At 40.3% G+C, this 21,025-nt stretch overlaps 1 protein-coding gene across 2 annotated transcripts in view; it reads left to right on the top strand.

Moving 5' to 3' along the window:
* PHACTR4 (phosphatase and actin regulator 4) overlaps positions 1-21,025 on the top strand; it is a 103,211-nt gene that overhangs the window by 18,864 nt on the left and 63,322 nt on the right. For both annotated transcript variants that reach the window (XM_036256903.1, XM_036256902.1), the window contains exon 2: positions 1,287-1,340. In XM_036256903.1, coding sequence (XP_036112796.1) covers positions 1,325-1,340 — 16 coding nt within the window. In that variant the 5' untranslated portion in view covers positions 1,287-1,324. The remainder of the gene's footprint in view (positions 1-1,286; positions 1,341-21,025) is intronic.

The following is a 21,025-nucleotide window of genomic DNA, read 5'->3' as shown; positions in this document are numbered from 1 at the left end:
AATTCAGTCACATTTGTATTCCTCTGGTACATGCTGGCTAAGTCTTATAGCTCTTTTAGGTTATATAGTTCCTTTCTGATCTTATCAGACACAGCATTAACTTACTATAAGTTAAAGGCCTACAAGCGAAGAAGGGGCATGGAGGGAGCAGATTCTGAGGGGGCATTGCTTTACAGAGCAGATTGGGGAGTCCTCTGTATTATCTTCAAGTGAGAAGAAGGTGCTAGCTCTATAGTAGCTCTTATAGGGCCACTTTTGTAGTCTCAAGGGGTTAAGGTGTTAATCACTTTTAGCTTTTTGTTATCTTTTTCTAGAGCATTATTTGAATTTAACAATAGCCATTCGATCCCATTGTCATTATAGTTATTATTTCCCCTTTACTGTTCACTTGCCTGATACATCTAATCACTACAGTATTTCTTTCCACAGATAGAAAATCACTATTCACCACTGGTGAAAGTTTAAGAATTAGATCAGTACCTCGTGCCAGGGATTATCTGTGTTACACCCACCACCAGTGATGGAGTCCTCATTGCCATCTAGTCTGTGAGCAGTTCAACTCCAAAACCACATATTTCCAATTTTCTCAGATCAGATGTAGCACCAACTATTAGTAGGTACTGTTCTCTGAAAAGCACTCTGAATTGGTGTTTAGTATTCAGACTGTTTATGGGGATTGCCGTTGGGATCCAATCCATGAAAGAGATAAGAAGCAAGACTGGGCAGATTTGATTCTTCTCTTAATTAAGGATGAGGGAGGCTGGGTAACTATACTTAGTCAAATTTCTTTCAAAAAATTTTTTTGCTTTATTTTCATATTTGATCATTCTAAACTTAGAACTTACTGAACCATCCTCTTATATCTAAAATAACTTCTACTTTCTTTAGGCAAACCAATTCCTTCCTTCTAAGATATTCTCATATACTTGCTCAGGTGCTTATGTGAGTTTGGGAGATATTTTTTTGTAATATGAAACTTTGATTTTTCTCTTATACTCTGGTAAATTCAAGATGGGGTTTGGAAAGGGAATTTTCTGAGGAAACTGTGAATGATATATTTAAAATAAAAATTATCCTTAAATGTTTTATGATATTTTTATATTATGAATCTGTATTTCAACCTCTTAAAAATAAATCCCAGTTGGCAATGTTCTCACAATAAGTTGTACATTTCTATAGTGTTCCAATTTTAAACTATAATCACTGTTATTGAACTGGGTTTATTTTTTTTAAAGATGATGGATTTTATGTTTTAAGTATATTATTTACTCTTTTTTTCTTTTTAGAAACTATACCCTACCTCTCTAAACTGGTTAATAGTGGCATGGAAGATCCATTTGGTGAGTATCACCTACATTTTTCTTAGTACATGATATTTGTGTTTTATCCTCACCTCCATTAAAGCTTTGAGAATAAATTAATTTTTTTCATGTTCAGTATGCTACTCTTTCAATTAGTGGTTCTTATACTTTTGATGTCAGGATCCCTTTATACTCTTAAATATGGGAAATCGAGGGCCCCAAAGATCTTTATTTGTATGTCTTATATTTGTTGATATTTATAATATTACAAATTAAAACTCAGAAATTTTGAATATATTAATTCATCTAAAATAACATTAGTAAACCCATTATATACTATATAAATAACTTTTTCTTTATTGATTTTTAAAGAGGGAGGAAGGGAGAGGGAGAGAGAGAGACAGAAACAGCAATGAAAGAGAACATCAGCTGGCCACCTCCTGCATGTCCCCACTGTGGACTGGGCTCAAAACCTGGGCATGTGCCCTGCCAGGAATAGAACTGGCAACCTCTAGGTGCATGGGTTGATGCTCAACCACTGAGCCACACTGGCCAGGCATATAACTCTCCCTCCCCGCCCCCCTTTATCTTTCTTTCTCTCTTTCAAAAATTAATAAAAACATATTAAAAAGACAGAAAACAAAACCATGTATTCTCTGGAAAATTGACTGTACAGTTGGAAGATAATGAGAGTGGAAAGACAAATAACCTCTTTGAATTATTATAAAAAATAATTCTAATCTTGCTATTAGGGATTCCTAGTGGTCCCCAGACCATACTTTGAGAGCTGCTGCTCTAGAATGTTAGTTAATTCAAACAAAACAAGAACCACGTGGTAAGTTAAAATAAGAAAATTCAAATTCTCTATGTAACAGATGGTTAAGGGAATATAAATCTCGATACACAAAGATTTAATATCTACCTTTTTGACTAAAATGGCAGTTACTGTGTATTGAACCCTACTTTCATATTGACTGTAATTTCAGGGAGATATAGTCTAGGATATCCAATTATTAAAAAATTATAAACTAGGAAGTCTAGTTAGGAAGTACTTCCCACTTAAAATATGTAGAGCACAAAAGGAACCAGAGTCGGTTTTCCTTGTTTAACCTCAGCATGCATGCTGAAGGAAGATTTTGAGTCAAGCATTTGGTCATTTGTTACCAAATAGGATAAATCTGAATCTCCTTTTATGCCAGTGTAACTTGAAGAAGTGTAGTAAAAATGTTACCAAGTTTATATTTTACTCATGCTACTTTGGCCTACTTTTACAAGTAATCAGATAGCTCAGATTAATAACTATTGTCTTGGCTTTGAGAAAACTTCCTTTTTGCTTTTTATTTTATTTTATTGATTTTTAGAGAAAGAGGAAGAGAGAGAGAAAAGAGAAACAATGATATGAAGGAGAATCTTTTGGTTGCCTCCCTTATGAGCCCTGACTGGGGAATCGAGCCTACCACCTTGGTATGTGCCCTAATTGGGGAATCGAGCCTATGACCTTCGTATGTGCCCTGACTGGGACGCAAACCCACAACCTTTTGTGTATGGGATGATGCTCCAATCAACTGAGCCATTCGGCCAGGGCACGAAGACTATTCTTGAACACCTTGCAAAATCAGAATTTTTCCTTTGATTTTAATGACCCTAAATGACTTCTTTAGGTCCTTGGCTTTTTTTTCCATAAGGGAGTGTACTTTACATTACATCTACTTTACAGTAAAATCCTTAGTTTGAACACCAGAGGGCAGTCAGTACTTTATTCATAAATTCATAGTTTCATTACCGAGTTAATTCTTGAGGGGATTATTTATTAACAATTTAGTAAATCAAGTTGATTGTAGTTGCCTGGTGACAAATCCTAAAGAACATGTCCAGACTGGCTGGTGTGGCTCAGGGGTTGAGCATCAACCCATGCACCAAGAGGTCGACGGTTTGATTTCCAATCAGGGCACATGCCCAGGTTGTAGGCACAATCCCCAGTGGGGCATGCAGGAGGAGGCTAGTCGATGTTCTCTCATCGATGTTTCTATCTCTCTCTCCCTCTTCCTTCTTCTCTCTCTAAGATCAATAAAGAAAAAAAAATACATTAAAAAAAAAAAAAGGAAATATTCATATGGCCAATGAGAATAACATACAATAACTCCACAGGTTTTTACTGGAAACATTTTTCTCTCCAACCTTCTGCATCACTTAACTCAAGCATAACTTAAATTTAATTTAATGTAATTAAGTAAATTTATCATTAAGCTAATTAAATTTAACTTAAATTAAATATAGCTTAAATTTACTAGAGAATATCAAAGTGAGAGTTGCTATGGAAATTATAATTGGCCAGTAGTCAACTGAAATATAAACTGAAATGTCCTTTTGATCACTAATATGAGAAAAAAAAATTGTGTTCTATGCTACTAAGATTTTTTTCTCTAATGCTTTAAATTTTGGAATTTGTACATTAACAAAAATTTATATTCATAATATGGATTTTAGAAAAAATGTAAATGATTCACAGTTATATATTTAACAAACACTCTCATTCTCTGTCTCCTCCATTTCTTCTTCAAATGTAATACTGATTTCTTAGTTACTTACAAAACATACATATAAGAATTTGGTTTATTGAATTATAGTCCACTCAGTGCCATTTGACAAAGTAAAGCTTCTGAATGTAAAATGAGTTTGTTTCTAAGGTAGAGTCTCTCTGAGATGGGGTGAGAATTTTGTTACAGTTGGGTTAGCTAACAGTTATGTAGATGTATTGAAAAAGAATTATTTTTTTTTATTCTAAAAATAAAATGAGGGATTTATATCCATCAACTTACAGTAGGGCCTCTAGGACCTTCCCTACATGGATATATGTGTACACATTTTATTATAGTTTAAAATTAATTATTTTTGTTAGTATTAACATTTGTTAATACCACTACTGATCTTATTGGAAGTCTTTAAATCTTGGGAAGCTATCAAGCTTATTCTGGGGGATATATTTTCCAAAATTTTAATTTTGTCTTGAAAGCTTGACTTAATATCACTGACAATGCATACTATCAGGCTTTGTTTTCTTTATTCAGTTTTGAGAAAATATCTGTCAAATATCTAAGCATTAATAATAGTTTGTCATTCAGTCTTTCATTTGAAAATGGTATTTTATGAAAACAAAACAAAAAAACCAACTAGCTAGTTCAGCTTACAACTCAATCACACAAGTGCCTTTCCTGAAGGTAACCATTGTACTTAAGTATGTGCTTTATGCATACTTATCATTTTATCACACAGTATAATGAAAAGACATGTACTAAAGGGTTGAGAGTTATTAAAATGAATAATTTTTATCAAGGACATTCTTAAAGCTGGCATTATTTTTAACTTCAATTATATAGTAGTGAAGAATATGAGGCCTATTACAATTTGCTGCTATTGCCTTGATTAGTTTTAAGGTACTAGCAGTTTTGCTCAGCATTGCTTTTGGACCATCAGTGCAAATGTCAACACAGTGAAAAAGGCAAATAATTCTTTAGTATTATTAAGTATATAGTTGTACCTCTTGGACTCCTAAAAGGATCTCAGGGATCCCCAGGGATCGATGGACCATACTAGCTTCAGCTTCCTGAGTTTCACAGAGTTTCTTCTGTGGAAGGAATAAACAAAGTCAAGACTTATTCCTGGAAATTGTTTTGGGCAGGGCTTCATTGTGGACCAGGCTTTGGACATTTAACAGGCTTTGGACATTGGCAGAAATGTGGTCAGAGGGAGTGAGCAATTCTGTGGTATTTCCTAAATTGAGTATGATCTGTGTACAATTTTAAGATAACAAACACTTCTGTGGGGTGAAATGAGTGTTCTGAGTTCATTAGGCAAGTGAGTACTTTGAGAAGAAATTCACCAACATTTAGTCAAGAGAAGCTGATGGCCAGGCACACCTGGGCACTATGTACTTATCTTTGAAAAGAGGATAAATGGCAGGCAACAGAAATCTTGGTTATGAAAGCCTTCAGTATGTCAGAGTTACACTGCTCCAATCTGGATAGGCGCTGCTCTATGTACACAGCTGTTGTCCTGGGATAGTCCTAGTTACCTGGCGACTCTGCTTCTCTCGTGTGTTTCCTCTTTTGTTTCCTAAATCTTTTTTTTCTTTTTTTTTTTTTTTATCCTCACCCGAGGACATTTTTCCATTTTTTGTTCAGGTAGAGTGGGAGGGAGAGAGAGGAACAGAGAGAGAGAGAGAAACATCGATGTGAAAGGAACACATCGAGTGGCTGCCACCCGCACAACCGACCAGGGCCGGGGACAAACTGCAACCAAGGTACGCGCCCTTAGCGGGAACCGAACCTGGGTCTCTCAGGACCGCAGGCCGACGCTCTAACTGCTGAACCAAACCGACCAGGGCGTTTTTTTTTTCTTTTTTATCCTCGCCTGAGGACATGATATTTTGTTCAGACAGAGTGGGAGGGAGAGAGAGAAAGAGAAACATCGAAGTGAAAGGGACACATCGAGTGGTTGCCACCCACACCACCCAACCAGGGCCGGGGACAAACTGCAACCAAGGTACGTCTTAGTGGGAACCGAACCCGGGTCTCTTCAGACCGCCACTGAGCCAAACCGACCAGGGCTGTTTGCTAAATCTTATGTCTTCCTCTTTCTTTTTCTTTTTTATCCTCACCCGAGGACATTTTCTCCATTTTTTTATTCAGATAGAGCGGGAGAGAGAGAGAGAAACATCGATGTGAAAGGGACACATCGAGTGGCTGCCACCTGCACGACCCAACCGGAGCCAGGGACAAACTGCAACCGAGGTACGTGCCCCTAGCAGGAACCGAACGTGGGTCTTTCTGGACCACAGGCCAATACTCTAACCGCTGAGCCAAACCGGCCAGGGCTGTCTTCATCCTCTTTCTTGATTGCCAATAGCCTGTTGATGTTGGACCTCCTGGAATAGTTCTCTAATTGTCTCTTTCTTTAGCTCTAGCTCCTAGAAGATTTCTTTTTTTTTTTTTTTTATCCTCACCTGAGGACATTCTTCCATTTTTTGTTCAGATGGAGTGGGAAGGAGAGAGAGAGAGAGAGAGAGAGAGGGAGAGAGAGAAACATTGATGTGAAAGGGACACGAGTGGCTGCCTCCTGCATGACCCAACAGGGCCGGGGACAAACCGCAACCAGGGCACGTGCCCTTAGCAGAAACCAAACCCCAGGTGTCTCTGGACCGCAAGCCTACGCTCTAACTGCTGAGCCAAACCGGCCAGGGCTAGAAGATTTCTTTATCTTCTATTAAATTTTTCTTTTTTACTATTTTATTTTCATTTCTAGGAGGTCTTTTTAATTCTCTGAATGTTTCTTTCATAATATTATTTTATTCTCTCAACAAATTTTCCTTGATGCTTTGTTTCCTTTCCCCTAGAGTTGCTTTTCCCTGTTTTCCTCTCTTAATGTTTTCCTCTGATGTCGAGTAATAATTAGATGTTTGCTCGTGATTAAGAATGGGAAGCCTTTGAGTGTCGACCCATGTACCAGGATGTCAGCCGGTTCAATTCTGGGTCAGGGCACATGCCCAGGTTGTGGGCCCAATTCCCAATGAGGGGCATGCAGGAGGTGGCCAGTCAGTGTTCTCTCTCATCGATGTTTCTCTCTCTCTCGAATCAGTGAAGAAGAAACATTAAAAAAAAAGGAAGTGGGAAGCTTTAAAGTAGAAGCTTTCATTGCATAGTTTGGTTGCCTTTGGGCCTTACTATAGGGTGAACTTTTTGTTTCTATTGTTGAGCAACTTCTCCATATCATTATCAAGGACCAAGAGGTAGAGTCTTACAATCACTGTTTAGATGAGGTGAAGGGGTGAAGAGGATTGATGGGGGTTGCTGCATTGTACTTTAATTGTATATATGTTCACTGAATTCCTTTCAGTTTTTAGTACTGTATTCCCACCAACAACTGTCTTTTGTGTTCCCCAGTCCAGAGACCATTTATTTTGTCCCTTTTAGAAAACAGGCCTCCAGCCCTGGCCGGTTTGGCTCAGCGGTTAGAGCGTCCACCTGCGGTCCGGAGAGACCCGGGTTCGGTTCCCGCTAAGAGCATGTACCTTGGTTGCAGTTTGTCCCCGGCCCTGGTTGGTCGTGCGGGTGGCAGCCACTCGATGTGTCCCTTTCACATCGATGTTTCCCTCTCTCTCTCTTCCTCTCTCTCTCTCCCGCTCTATCTGAACAAAAAATGGAAAAATGTCCTCGGGTGAGGATAAAACAAAAAAAAGAAAACAGGCCTCCAAAATTCTGCCATGGAGGGAGGGGACAAACATTCATGGTCGTAGAGTGGAGAAGATGGTAAAGGGATCAAACAGCTCTTACCCTGAATCTCCTTATTTTATTCCCTTCATTTTCATCCTCAGCTTCAAATACAATGGTAGAATACAATGAAAGTATTTTTAAATGACAGTATATGCAACCAGTATTTTTTTTTTATCCTCACTCAAGGACATTTTCCATTTTTTGTTCAGATAGAGTAGGAGGGAGGGAGGGAGGAAGGGAAGGAGGGGGGGAAGAGAGAGAGAGAGAGAGAGAGAAACATCGATGTGAAAGGGACACATCGAGTGGCTGCCACCAGCATGACCAACCAAGGCCAGGGACAAACTGCAACCGAGGTACGTGCCCTTAGCGGGAACCGAACCTGGGTCTCTCTGGACCGCAGGCTAATGCGCTAACCGCTGAGCAAAACCGGCCAGGGCAGTATTTTTTTTTTTTTTATCCTCACCCGAGGACATTTTTTTTTCCATTTTTTACTCAGATAGAGTGGGAAGGAGAGAGAGGAAGAGAGAGAAACATCGATGTGAAAGGGACACATCGAGTGGCCGCCACCCACACGACCCAACCAGGGCCGGGGAAAAACTGTAGCCAAGGTACATGCCCTTAGCGGGAACCGAACCCGGGTCTCTGTGGACCGCAGGCTGACGCTCTAGCCGCTGAGCCAAACTGGCCAGGGCTTTTTTTTTTTTTTTAATAATGCTTACACTGTACATAAGTGCTAGGGGAAGGTAGGGTCCAGAGAAGATGTATATAACACTTATGCTGCTGTGCTGCTGCTGCTGCTGCTGCTGCTTTTTTTAAATCCTCACTCGAGGATATTTTTCTATTTATCATCAAATAGAGTGGGAGGGGGAGAGAGAGAGAGAGAAAAACATTGATGTGAGAGAGACACATCGATTTGTTACCTCCCACATGACCCAACTAAGGCCAGGACAAACTGAAACCAAGGTACGTGCCCTTGACGGGAATTGAACCCATGACTCATTGGTCTGAGAGCCAACGCTCTAACTGCTGAGCCAAACTGGCTGGGGCTCTTCTTCTAATGATTATTATTTTTTGTTAATTCTCATTCAACGATACTTTTTCCATTGATTTTTTTTTTTTAGAGAGAGTGAAAGGAAGAGACAGAGACAGAGACAGAAACATCAGTGTGAGAGAGACACATAGATTGGTTTTGTCCCGCACATGCCCCGACCATGTGGGAATTGAACCTGCAACCCAGGTATGTCCCCTTGACCAGGACATGAATGAACCTGCACCCCTTTGGTGCGTGAGCAGACACTCTAACCACTGAGCTATGCTGGCCTGGGCTGCTGCTGATTATTTTATAAAAAATGTTTTTCTTTATTGATTTTAGAGAGAAAGGAAGGGAGAGGGAGAGAGACAGAAACATCATTGAGAGAGAACATTGAATGGCTGCCTCCAGCATGCCCTCTACTGGAAATTTGGCCCACAACCTGGGCATGTACCCTGACTGGGAATCGAACCGGTGACCTCTTGGTGCATGGGTTGATGTTCAACCACTGAGCCACACTGTCCAGGCCTGCTTATTATTATTATTTTATTTTATTTTTTTGTACATGCCCCCAGCAGGAACTGAAACCGGGACTCTGGTCTGCAGGCTGACGCTCCAACCACTGAGCCAAACCGGCCAGGGCTTATTTTTTTTAAAATGTTATTAATATATAATTGACATACATTGTATTAGTTTCAGATGTACCACATGATTTGATATTGTATATATTGCAAAATGATCACCACAGTAAGTCTAGTTAACATTCGTCACTATACATCATAACGGGACTTTTTTTCCCCCTTGTGATGAGAACTTTTAAGATCTACTACTCTCTTTAAAAAAAAAAAAAGCCCTGGCCAGTTTGGCTCCGAGGTTAGAGCATCGGCCTGCGGTCTGGAGAGACCCAGGTTCGGTTCCCTCTAAGGGCACGTTTCTCGGTTGCAGTTTGTCCCCAGTCCTGGTTGGGTTGTGCAGGAGACAGCCACTTAATGTGTACCTTTCATGTCAATGTTTCTTTCTCTCTCTCTCTCCTTCCCATTCTATCTGAATAAAAAATGGGAAAATGTCCTTGGGTGAGGATTAAAAAAAAAAAAAGATCTACTCTCTTAGCAACTTTCATATATGCAATATAGTATTACTAATTAGAGTCGCCATGCTGTACATTACATTGCCATGACTTATTTACTTTATAACTGGAAGTTTGTACTTTTGAATCCCTTCACCCATTTCACCCACTCCCTCCCACCCCACCTCACTATTTTTAAAAATGGCTTATTCTTGCCCTGGCTGGTTTGGCTCAGCGGTTAGAGCGTTGGCCTGTGGTTCAGAAAGGCCCGGGTTCGGTTCCCGCTAAGGGCATGTACCTCGGTTGCAGTTTGCCCCTGACCCTGGTTGGGGTCATGTGGGTGGCAACCACTCAATGTGTCCCTTTCACGTTGATGTTTCTCTCTCACTTCCTCTCTCTCCCTCCAGCTCTATCTGAATAAAAAATGGAAAAATGTCCTCGAGTGAGGATAAAAAAAAAAAAAGAAAGAAAAAATGGCTTATTCTTATTTTGGTTTGCTTTCTTCTTCCCTTATCAACTGTTTATGTATTAACAGCCAGTCTCCTCTTAGCACACCAAGAGGAAAAGGTTCTGAAACCCTGGCATATGAAACATCTAAAGGTTTTTTGTGTGTGAGTGTGTATAGGAGAGGATCTGTATGTATACTAAGTTGCCTTCCCAAAATGTTTTATATCTTCTGACAACTTCATTAAGTTTCTGTGTTACCCTCCCTTCCTCAGAAGTGAACACAATTTATTTAAAAAAATGTTTTGGTATGTGTTTGATGAAATAATTACTTAATGAAGTAGATTATTAATATGCATTTTGAATTTGAAACTAGATTATTCATATGCATAGTGTTCTGGGAACATATTTACAAGGTAATTTCTCCTTTAGATTAGAGTTTATGTCATATAGGAAATAGGAGAAGCAGTTTGTGGAGGTAGAAAACAGAAGCTGTCTCCTAAATAAAGTCAGTTATTTTCTTCATACTCTGTATCTGAGTTTGTAAATCATTATTATGTTATAAATCATTATTATGTTTTCCTAGCTGTTCAAAGATATATATTTTTTGTTATTGTTGTTTGTTTTTTAAATATGTTTTTATTGATTTTTAGAGAAAGGGAGCGAGAGAAACATCGATAAGAGAACATCGATTGGCTGCCTCCTGCACACCCCCCACTGGGGATAAAGCCTGTAACCCAGGCATGTGCCCTGACCAGGAATTGAACCAGTGACCTCTCGGTGCATGGGTCAATGACACTCAACCACTGATCCACACCAGCGGGGCTCAAGAACATATGTTAAGGAGCCATGCTCAAAGCTAATGCACTTCACTTCTAAGTTCATGGGAAAAAGTTTTGTTATGTTGTTACCATTTGACACTCAAAATGTGCTAATAACACAGTCCTTCCCTCCCTCCTCTTTAAGAATGAAGGACAAAATATGAACTTAATTAGTTTTGAGATCCTTGGAGTGTAGGAGATAAATTACTCTGGAATTTAAACAATGCCAAAAATGATGTTCTATTTTTTCTCCTGTGGTTTTGAGTAGAAATTTAATTTAGCATTGTTATGAACATATATTAAATATCTTCTGTCGTCTTATTTCCTGATAAGATTATAAACATAGGGAGGGCAAGATCTTTTTACTGTTATATCTTATTGCCCAATAATAAACACACAGTGCATGTTTGTGTGTATTTCTTACAGTAGTTCTAAAATTTTCACAAAGTAGAACTACCAATCTTACAGGAAATGGAGTACATGAACACCAATTTCTACAAGCTTGAATAAATTATTTTCTGTCCATAGAAGAAGATGAACTATAGTACTGGTAATACAAGCCTGACAAATAGTATTGCTGGCATTCTGGACTGTCTCTCATGTCCTCTTACCACTTTTCATCACTTACTGACCACTACTTACTCCCTAGAAAATCAAAGCAAGTGTGATATGGTGACTAAGTATATAGACTGGCTTATCAATGTGTCATGGCAGCTGCATAGGCAGTGATTAGAAAAATTAAAATTAAGAGAAGGATAGGCCCTGGCCGGTTTGGCTCAGCGGTTAGTGTGTCGGCCTACAATCCAAAGAGACCTGGGTTCGGTTCCCACTAGGGGCGCATACCTCAGTTGCAGTTTGTCCCCGGCCCTGGTTGGTCGTGTGGGTGGCAGCCACTCGATGTGTCCCTTTCATGTCGATGTTTCTCTCTCTCTCTCCCTCCCACTCTGTCTGAACAAAAAAATGCAAAAATGTCCTCAGGTGAGGATAAAAAAAAGAGGGATAGGAGGAATGGATGACATTCACTTATCATTTTGTATCTTCCTGTATACTTTGCATTTTCTAACTATGCACATGTATTACTTTTATTTTTCAAAATATGAACAGGGATTTTGTCTGAGTCGTAGGGTTAGGAGCATTTTTGTTTCTTCATTTTATTTCTCAGTGTTAAAAATGAAATATGTAGCCCTGGCCAGTTTGACTCAGGTTAGAGTGTCGACCCTTGGACAGGAGGGTTGTGGGTTTGATTCCCAGTCAAGGGCAGGTACCTGGGTTGCACTTTCTTTTTTCTTAATCCTCACTCCAGGACTTTTTTTTTTTTTTTTTTTTTTTCATTTTTTGTTCATATAGAGTGGGAGGTAGAGAGAGAGAAACATCGATGTGAAAGGGACACATTGAGTGGCTGCCACCTGCATGACCAACCAGGGCCGGGGACAAACTGCAGCCGAGGTACATGCCCTTAGTGGGAACCAAACCCTGGTCTCTCTGGACTGCAGGCCGACGCTCTAACTGCTGAGCCAAACCAGCCTGGGCCTGGTTTGCACTTTTGATCCCCGGCCCTGTTGAGGTTGTACAGGAGGCAACCAATTGATGTGTCTCTCTCACATCGACATTTCTCTCCCTCTCTCCCTTCCTCCCTTCCTCTTTATCTAAAAAAAATCAATGGAAACATATCCTTGGGTGAGGATTAACAACAACAACAAAAAAGAAATATGTAAAATTAACTTTGTAAAGGAAAGAAAAGAAATTAAAAAGTCATCATTAAAAGGAATTAAATACTATAATGGTCATTCTATATGTACAGCTTACTTGCTATACCTAAAATAATCACTTTATATTTCTTTTTTTTTTTTTTATCCTCACCCGAGGACATTTTTTCATTTTTTATTCAGATAGAGTGGGGAGGGAGAGAGAGAAAGAAACATCGATGTGAAAGGGACACATCGAGTGGTTGCCACCCGCACGACCCAACCAGGGCCAGGGACAAACTGCAACCAAGGTACATGCCCTTAGCGGGAACCGAACCCGGGTCTCTCTGGACCGCAGACCGACGCTCTAACCGCTGAGCCACACCGGCCAGGGCTATATTTCTTTTTTTTTTTTTTTTTCTATATTTCTTTTTTAAAATATGTTTTTAGCCTGGCCAATGTGGCTCAGTGGTTGAGTGTCAACCCATGCACCAAGAGGTTGCCATTTCAATTCTCGGTCAGGGCACATGCCTGGGTTGTGGGCCAAATCCCCAGTAAGGGGCATGCAGGAGGCAGCCAGTCGATGTTCTCTCTCACTGATGTTTCCACCTCCCCCTACCTTTCCCTTCCTCTCTCTCTAAAATCAATAAAAGAAGAGAAATATATGTTTTTATAGCATTTTAGAGAGAGAGAGGGAGAGAGAGATAGAAATACTAATTTGAGAAACATCAATCGGCTGCCTCCTGCACACCCTCTACTTGGGATCCAGCCCACAACCTGGGCATGAGTCCTGACCAGGAATGGAACCAGTGACCTTTTGGTGCATGGGCCAATGCTCAACCACTGAGCCACACCAGCCAGGGTTGTATATAGTTTTTTAAAATATGTTTTTAGCCCTGGCCAGTTTTGCTCAGCTGTTAGAGCGTCAGCTTGAGGACAAGAGAGTCCCGGGTTCGGTTTCTGCTAAGGGCACGCACCTCGGTTGCAGTTTGTCTCCAGCCCCAGTTGGGGTCGTGTGGGTGGCAACCACCGATGTGTCTCCCTCAGGTCAATGTTTCTCTCTCTCTCTTCCTCCTTCTCTCCCTCCCACTCTATCTCAAGATAAAAATGCAAAAGTGTCCTCGGGTAAGGATAAAAAAATAAAATGTTTTTATTGCCCTGGCCAGTGTTACTCAGTGGTCAGAGCGTGGGCCTGCGGACCGGACCAAAGGGTCGCAGGTTCAATTTCTGGTCAAGGGTATGTACCTGGGTTGCAGGTTTGATCCCTGACCCCAGTGGGGGTCATGTGGGAAGCAACCAATCGATATGTCTCTGACATCGATGTCTCTTTCTCTCTCTCCCCCCGCCCCTTCCTCCCTGCCACTCAGTCTAAAAATCAATGGAAAAGTATCCTCAGGTGAGGATTAATAAAAAATAAAAGAAAAAAATGGCACCAAAGAAAAAACATTCTTGCTTAATACTAAAGGTGGGTGATTGTTTAGTTCTGGTTATAATCTTATAATGTATCCAGGGCAATGACTTAAGATTGGTTACAATGAAACCCATTTAGTTTTGCTTAAATATTTATTTCATGCTCACTACATACCCTAACCATAACCAAAAGGTGAAAAGGTAGATGTATGAATGGATGGATGATTGATTCATTAAATCACTCATTACATTTTTGTTGGCACACTGCCCTACCTACCATGAACAGAAAAAAAAAAAAAAAGAGTAAGACAGTTTCAGCTCTCAAAGAGGAGATTAGGAACCATTAATGCTAGGCAGAATTAATAAGTATTTTTATACAGATAAGAATAGTTGTGTTGTTGGAATTTCATGCCATGTTATTCAGCATGACTTGTGCTTAAGGAAATTATTAAAACAAAACTTGCTTGTGCCCTGGCTGGTTTGGCTCAGCGGTTAGAGCGTTGGTCTGCGGTCCTGAGAGACCCGGGTTCGGTTCCCGCTAAGGGCGCATACCTCGGTTGCAGTTGTCCCCGGCCCTGGTTGGTTGTGTGGGTGGCAGCCACTCGATGTGTCCCTTTCACGTCGATGTTTCTCTCTCTCTTCCTCCCTCCCCCTCTATCTGAACAAAAAATGGAAACATGTCCTCGGGTGAGGATAAAAAAAAAAGTAAATATATGATTATACTAAAAGTGATATGTACTCCTATATGTAGAAGTATATTCAGAGTGATACTGCAGTACAGAAGTGGGGTGCCTAACTCAGTCTTTTTGGTGGTGTTTTTAATCCTCACCCAAAGGTATTTTTTTCCATTGATGTAGAAAATGGAAAGGGGGAGCCCAGCTGTTGTAGGTCAGTGGTTGAACATCAACCCATGCACCAACAAATCACCTGTTCGATTCCTGGTCAGGGCACATGCCTAGGTTGTGGGCCTGATTCCCAGTGAGGAGCAAGCAGGAGGCGGCCAGTCGATGTTCTCTCTCATTGATGTTTCTAATTCTCTCTCTCCTTTCTCTCTCTCTAAAATCAGTAAAGAAAAAAAAAATTAAAAAGAAAAGAAAATGGAAGGGAGGGGAGAAAAAGAGAGGGTAGGGGAGAGAAATATCAATGTGAGAGAGACACATGGATTGATTGTCTCTCACATGTGCCCAGGCTGGGTTCTGGGATCAAACCTGCAACCCAGGTACATGCCCTTGACTGGGAATAGAACCTGAGACCCTTCTGTGGGTGGACCAATGCTCTAACCACTGAGCAACACTGGCCTGGGCCTAACTCAGTCTTAAATTTAGAAAAGTAGATGTTTAAACAGGAAGTGACACATAAACTGAATTTTGAAGGAACATGAGTTAGCCAGATTAGAGAATGTTGGGAGGGAGAGGACATTCCAGACAGCTAGAACAGAAAATAAATAGGTTGATAGACCTGGGAGAATATGTTACTGTTTAGGAACTCAGAGTGGTTCAATAGGACTAAAGACAAGTACTAAGACTAAACATGCAGGTATGGGAGAGTGGTGAGAGAGACTGGACAGAAAGATAGGCATTGAGTTAGGTCTTGAAGGGTTTTTTGGTAAGATGTGAAGAACACTTAAATTTGTGTTGTTCTAAAGATCACTGTGTCACCACTGTTGAGAATAGATTAGAAAGGGACAAAACTGGAGGCAGGTAGAAAGCAATTATTGCTGGATGAAGCACACACAGGAAGATGTCAAATTTGAAAGCTGTGTTCCACAAACAGTTTTGGTCAGACCAGGAAGATTTAGAAAACTATTTAAAGATACAGAAGATTTTTGCCCCAAGTGAACAAATCCCAGAAGAATCATTTTAGCCCTTTATCTTTTTTCTTTTTCTTTTTCTTTATTTTTTTATCCTCACCCAAGGACATTTTTTTCCATTTTTTTTTGTTCAGGTAGAGTGGGAGGGAGAGAGAGGAGGAGAGAGAGAGAAACATCGACGTGAAAGGGACACATCGAGTGGCTGCCACCCACACAACCAACCAGGGCTGGGGACAAACTGCAACTGAGGTATGTGCCCTTAGCAGGAACCGAACCCGGGTCTCTCTGGACCGCAGGCCGACGCTCTAACCGGCCAGGGCTCTTTTTTTCTTTTTAAATGAACATGCCCTGGCCAGTTTTGCTTAGTGGTTAGGACGTTGGCCCATGGACCAATGAGTTGCGGGTTCCATTCTGGTCCAGGGTACGTACCTCGGTTACAGTTTGTCCCCGGCCTGTCTGGGAGGTAACCAGTTGATGTGACTCTGTTATGTCAATGTTTCTCTCTTTCTCTCTCTCTCTTTACCTTTCTCCCTCCCTCCACCCGACTCTATCTGAGGATAAATGAAAAAAAGTATCCTCATCCTTGGGTGAGGAATAAAAAAATTAATTAATTAATTAAACACAACAACCCGGTAGTCAGCTCTTCCTTGGATTTTATTGCTTTTGTTGCCCAGGCCTGGAAATAAGGCGAATATGGGTATAGTGTTTATTTATTTTTATTTTTTTACTTTTTATCCTCACCCAGGGACTTTTTTTTTTTTTGCATTTATCTTCAGAGAAAGCCTGAGGAAGAGAGGGAGGAAGAGAGAGAGAGAAACATCAACGTGAGAGAGACCCACACGACCCCAGCCAGGGCCAGGGACAAACGGCAACTGAGGTACGTGCCCTTAGCAGGAACCGAACCCAGGACTCTCTGGTCTGCGGGTTGATGGTCTATCTGCTGAGCCAAACTAGCCAGGGCTGGGTACAGTGTTTAATAGCTAATTAGATACTGTTTAATATAGGACTTTTTCAATAAAATTATTCTCAGGCTGAAAAAATAATCAAATTTACATCTTGAAGGGTTTTGGGATTTTTTAAAATATTTACCCAAGGATACTTTTTCCATTGATTTTTTTTTTTTTTTTTTTTTTAAGGGAGAGTGGAGGAAGGGGGGCAGAGAAGGAGAGAGAGAGAGGAGATAGAGAGAGAGAGAGAGATAAAGAAATATTAATGTGAGAGAGACACATCAATTGATTGCATTTTGCACACACCCTGACCAGAGCCAGGGATTGAACCTGCAACCCAGGTATGTGCCCTTGACCAGACTCAAACCTGAGACCCTTTGGTGCCCAGGCCGATGCTGTAACCATGAGCCACACAGGCCAGGGCTCAAGGATATTTTTTATTGATTTTAGAGAGAAGGACAGGGAGGGAGAAAGGGAGAGAGAGAAACATCAACTAGGGATCAAACCTGCAACCTAGGTGTGTGCCTTAGTTGGGAATCAAACCCGCAACCTTTTGGTGCAGAGGACTTTGCTTCAGCCAACTGAGCCACACAGCCAGGGCACATCTCAAACGGTTTTATTTGGTGACTACATTTTTAGTCTTGGTAGCACTAATAAAGATGTGCTTTTCAGAAAAGGGAAACTAGGATTGAGCTAGTTATTTTAGCATAGACAGGTGAGCAAAGGCACAAGCTGTCCATTTTTCTCTCACCTCACTAGATTGTTTTCCTAAAGTGTTCATGTTTTTTCCTGTTACAATTTTTTTTTAATTTTTTTCTTTCTTTATTGATTTTAGAGAGAGAGAAAGGGGGAGGGAGAGAGAGATAGAAACATCAATGAGAGAGAACATCGACTGGCCGCCTCCTGCATGCCCCCCACTGGGGATTGGGCCCACAACCTGGGCATGTGCCCTGACCGGGATTCGAACCAGTGACCTCTTGGTCCATGGGTTGATGCTCAACCACTGAGCCACACTGGCCGGGCTCACTGTTACAATTTCTAAAACAAGATTTAGAAGGGTATATATAATACAAAATACAATTTCTCTTTGAACTTAGAAATTATATACATAACTTTTTTTCCCTGGTTTCATATCCTAGGAGTGAAAGACTGAGGGTTTTGAGAGAAGGGAATGGTACAAAAGAAATAGATATTTCATATGTGGAAAACAAAGAATAAGTTGCATTTGAATTACTGGCTAGAGCAAGTTTGATAGAAATAACCCTTCATGTAGTCATCCTTGGTTCTTTTGCAGCAATTACTGTTGACTCATAGTGTAACCAGGTGTTCATTACTGAGAATTTTTATTTAGTAGAAGGTGGTTATATTCCCCTGCATATATACTGGAAAAGAATAATGTGTAAGGAGATTCCTTGTTAGAAATTTCTGAATAATGTTTACAAACATTATAGCTATCATCAGACGTTTATTGTATTCCCACTGGATATGTATTGGTAATATTTATATTTATTTCTCACTCATTTAATGTGAAAGAAAGGCCAGATGAGTTACAAAGAGTTATGAAAGAGAGGAGGAAGGAGAGACGTGCCAGTGGCTAATAGTCATTCTCTGAGTCACCAGCAATGAATGCCACTTTACTGGGGAACATTACTTGATTTCTGACTGGTTAGTTTCTACACATCATTGATACCTTCTGGTTCCTTACTAGAAGCTAATTGGGATTTAGTTTTTATGAATGTCATGTGATTTTATAAAGTATGTTTTCCTTTAAGATTAGGACTATCCAGTCACTTTCATTGTAACTACATAAAATCTACTTCATGAAAAAGTACAATTTGGAATAGAAAGAATATTATTAAATGGGTGGCCAGTAAGTTAGAGATTGTTCAATTGATAACAAATGGAAATAATTCTCAGTAGATCTGTAAATTGGAATAAAACCATTCTTCTTCCTTATACTTTGAGTTGTTATTAATAGTCAAAGACTATTAGTAGTGCCCTGGCCAGTTTTGCTCAGTGGTTAGAGCATTGGCCCACAGACCAAAGAGTCTCTGGTTCGATTCCAGTCAAGGGCATGTACCTTGGTTGTGGTTTGTCCCCAGCCCTGGTTGGGTTGTGCAGGAGGCAACCATTGATGTGTCTCTCTCACATCGATATTCCCCCCTCCCCCACTCCATCTGAAGATAAATAGAAAAATATCCTCGGATGAAGATTTTTAAAAAAGTAGTAATTCATTTACTAAATAAAGAGTATAAATAGAGCCCTGGCCGGTTTGGCTCAGCGGTTAGAGCGTCGGCCTGTGGTCCCCAGAGATCCTGGTTCGGTTCCCGCTAAGGGCACGTACCTCAGTTGCAGTTTGTCCCCGGCCCTGGTTTGTGCGGGTGGCAACTACTCGATGTGTCCCTTTCACGTCGATGTTTTCTCTCTCTCTCTCCCTCCCACTCTATCTGAACAAAATATCAAAAAATGTCCTCGGGTGAGGATAAAAAAAAAAAAAAGAGTATAAATAGCTCTGCATATTTTACTGAATGAAAGGAAACTTCTTTTTTTAACTGTCAAGGTTACTTCAGAGTTGGTATTTAGTAGTAGGTGCCATGGAAAATAGATACCACATGCTGATGAAACGTGCAGTTAGTGCTTTGAAATACTCTGTTTTGTTATTACTGAAAGACTTCTGTGTGCTTTAACAATCCTTTAGGTTTAGCATGTCCAGTGGAACTTTTTGCAGTGATGGAAATGTTCTGCACTGTGTAGTGTGACTATTGAGCACCTGAAATGTGGCTAGCACAACTGAGAAACTGAATTGCACATTGTATTTAATATAAACGTATTAAATATTAATATAAATGTAAACAGTCATATGTAGCTAGTGACCATAGTATTGGACAGTATTGACCATAGTATTAAACATCTTTAAATTGAGAACTGAGCAGCATAATGATATGATTTGGTAATCATATCATTAAAATATACTATAGTGTAATATTTATTTTTAGCACATTTGGAAATGTCGCTTTTTATTTTGCTTTGGTTAAAACTGAAGGAACTGGCCCTGGCCGGTTTGGCTCAGTGGTTAAAGCATTGGCCTGCGGTCCAGAGAGACCTGGGTTCGGTTTCCACTAAGGGCATGTACCTCGGTTGCAGTTTGTCCCTGGCCCTGGTTGGTCGTGCAGATGGCAGCCACTCGGTGTGTCCCTTTCATGTCGATGTTTCTCTCTCTCTTTCTCTCTCTCCCTCCTACTCTATCTGAACAAAAAATGGAAAAATGTCCTTGGGTGAGGATAAAAAAAAACAAAACTGAAGGAACTGCCCTGGCTATTGTGGCTCAGTTGGGCATCATCCCATGCACCAGAGGGTTGCTGGTTTGATTACCTGTCAGGGCACATGCCCAGGTTTCGGACTCAATCCCCAGTGTGGGGCGTGCAGGAGACATCAGATCGATCTTTGATGTTTCTCTCTCTCTTCCTTGCCCTCTCTCTTTAAAATCAATTTTAAAATGTTTTTTAAAAAACTGAAGGAACTGTTGTATTAGGAAGATATGACAGAAAAAGTTAATTGAGGAATTTGTAGTTTATTTCAGGGTTTTATATACAGTCATCTTCTCAATGAGGCCCTTTTGCACACACAGTTTATAATTTAGCATTCTCTCTCTCAGCCTACCCTATTTCTTTTTCCTCAGTAGTTTTTTCTATAGCACTTATCACTGTCTAACATACTAGAAAGAAGGCATCGATTTCCTCCCATTGTATTCACTGCTGGGTCCCCAACATTGGAACAATACCTGATACTTTAGAGGTGCTCAGGAAATATTTCTGGAGTGAATAAATGAGGCTTGTGGTTTCCTGATGATAGTAATCCAATTCATTAAACATCTATTTAGTATTATATGACAAGTATTGAGTTAGATTAGTTATATAAAGTATACTATGACCACTTCTCCTTTCCATAATAAAATATTTCTTGGAGCCAGACCACTGAACTGATTAAATTGTTGGTTTGACTCTGCCATAGAATTTCAGAACCAGAAGGGAGGTTGGCAATAATTTGATTTTTTAAAAAATTAATTATTTTATTAATTTATTTTTGTTAACAGATGTTTCTCCTTTTCCCCCATTGACACCCTCCTCCTGATTACGCCCCCAGCATTGTGGTCTGTGTCCATGGTTATGCATACATGCATATTAAGATCTGTGATTTATCTCTTCCCCCCACCCACCACTCCTTCTGAGGTTTGTCAGTTTA

This window comes from Molossus molossus, unplaced genomic scaffold (assembly GCF_014108415.1).
Source record: "Molossus molossus isolate mMolMol1 unplaced genomic scaffold, mMolMol1.p scaffold_m16_p_12, whole genome shotgun sequence".
Taxonomy (NCBI): Eukaryota; Metazoa; Chordata; class Mammalia; order Chiroptera; family Molossidae; genus Molossus; species Molossus molossus.
Note: the sequence above shows the minus strand (reverse complement) of the source record. Positions and strands in the feature narration are given on the sequence as shown.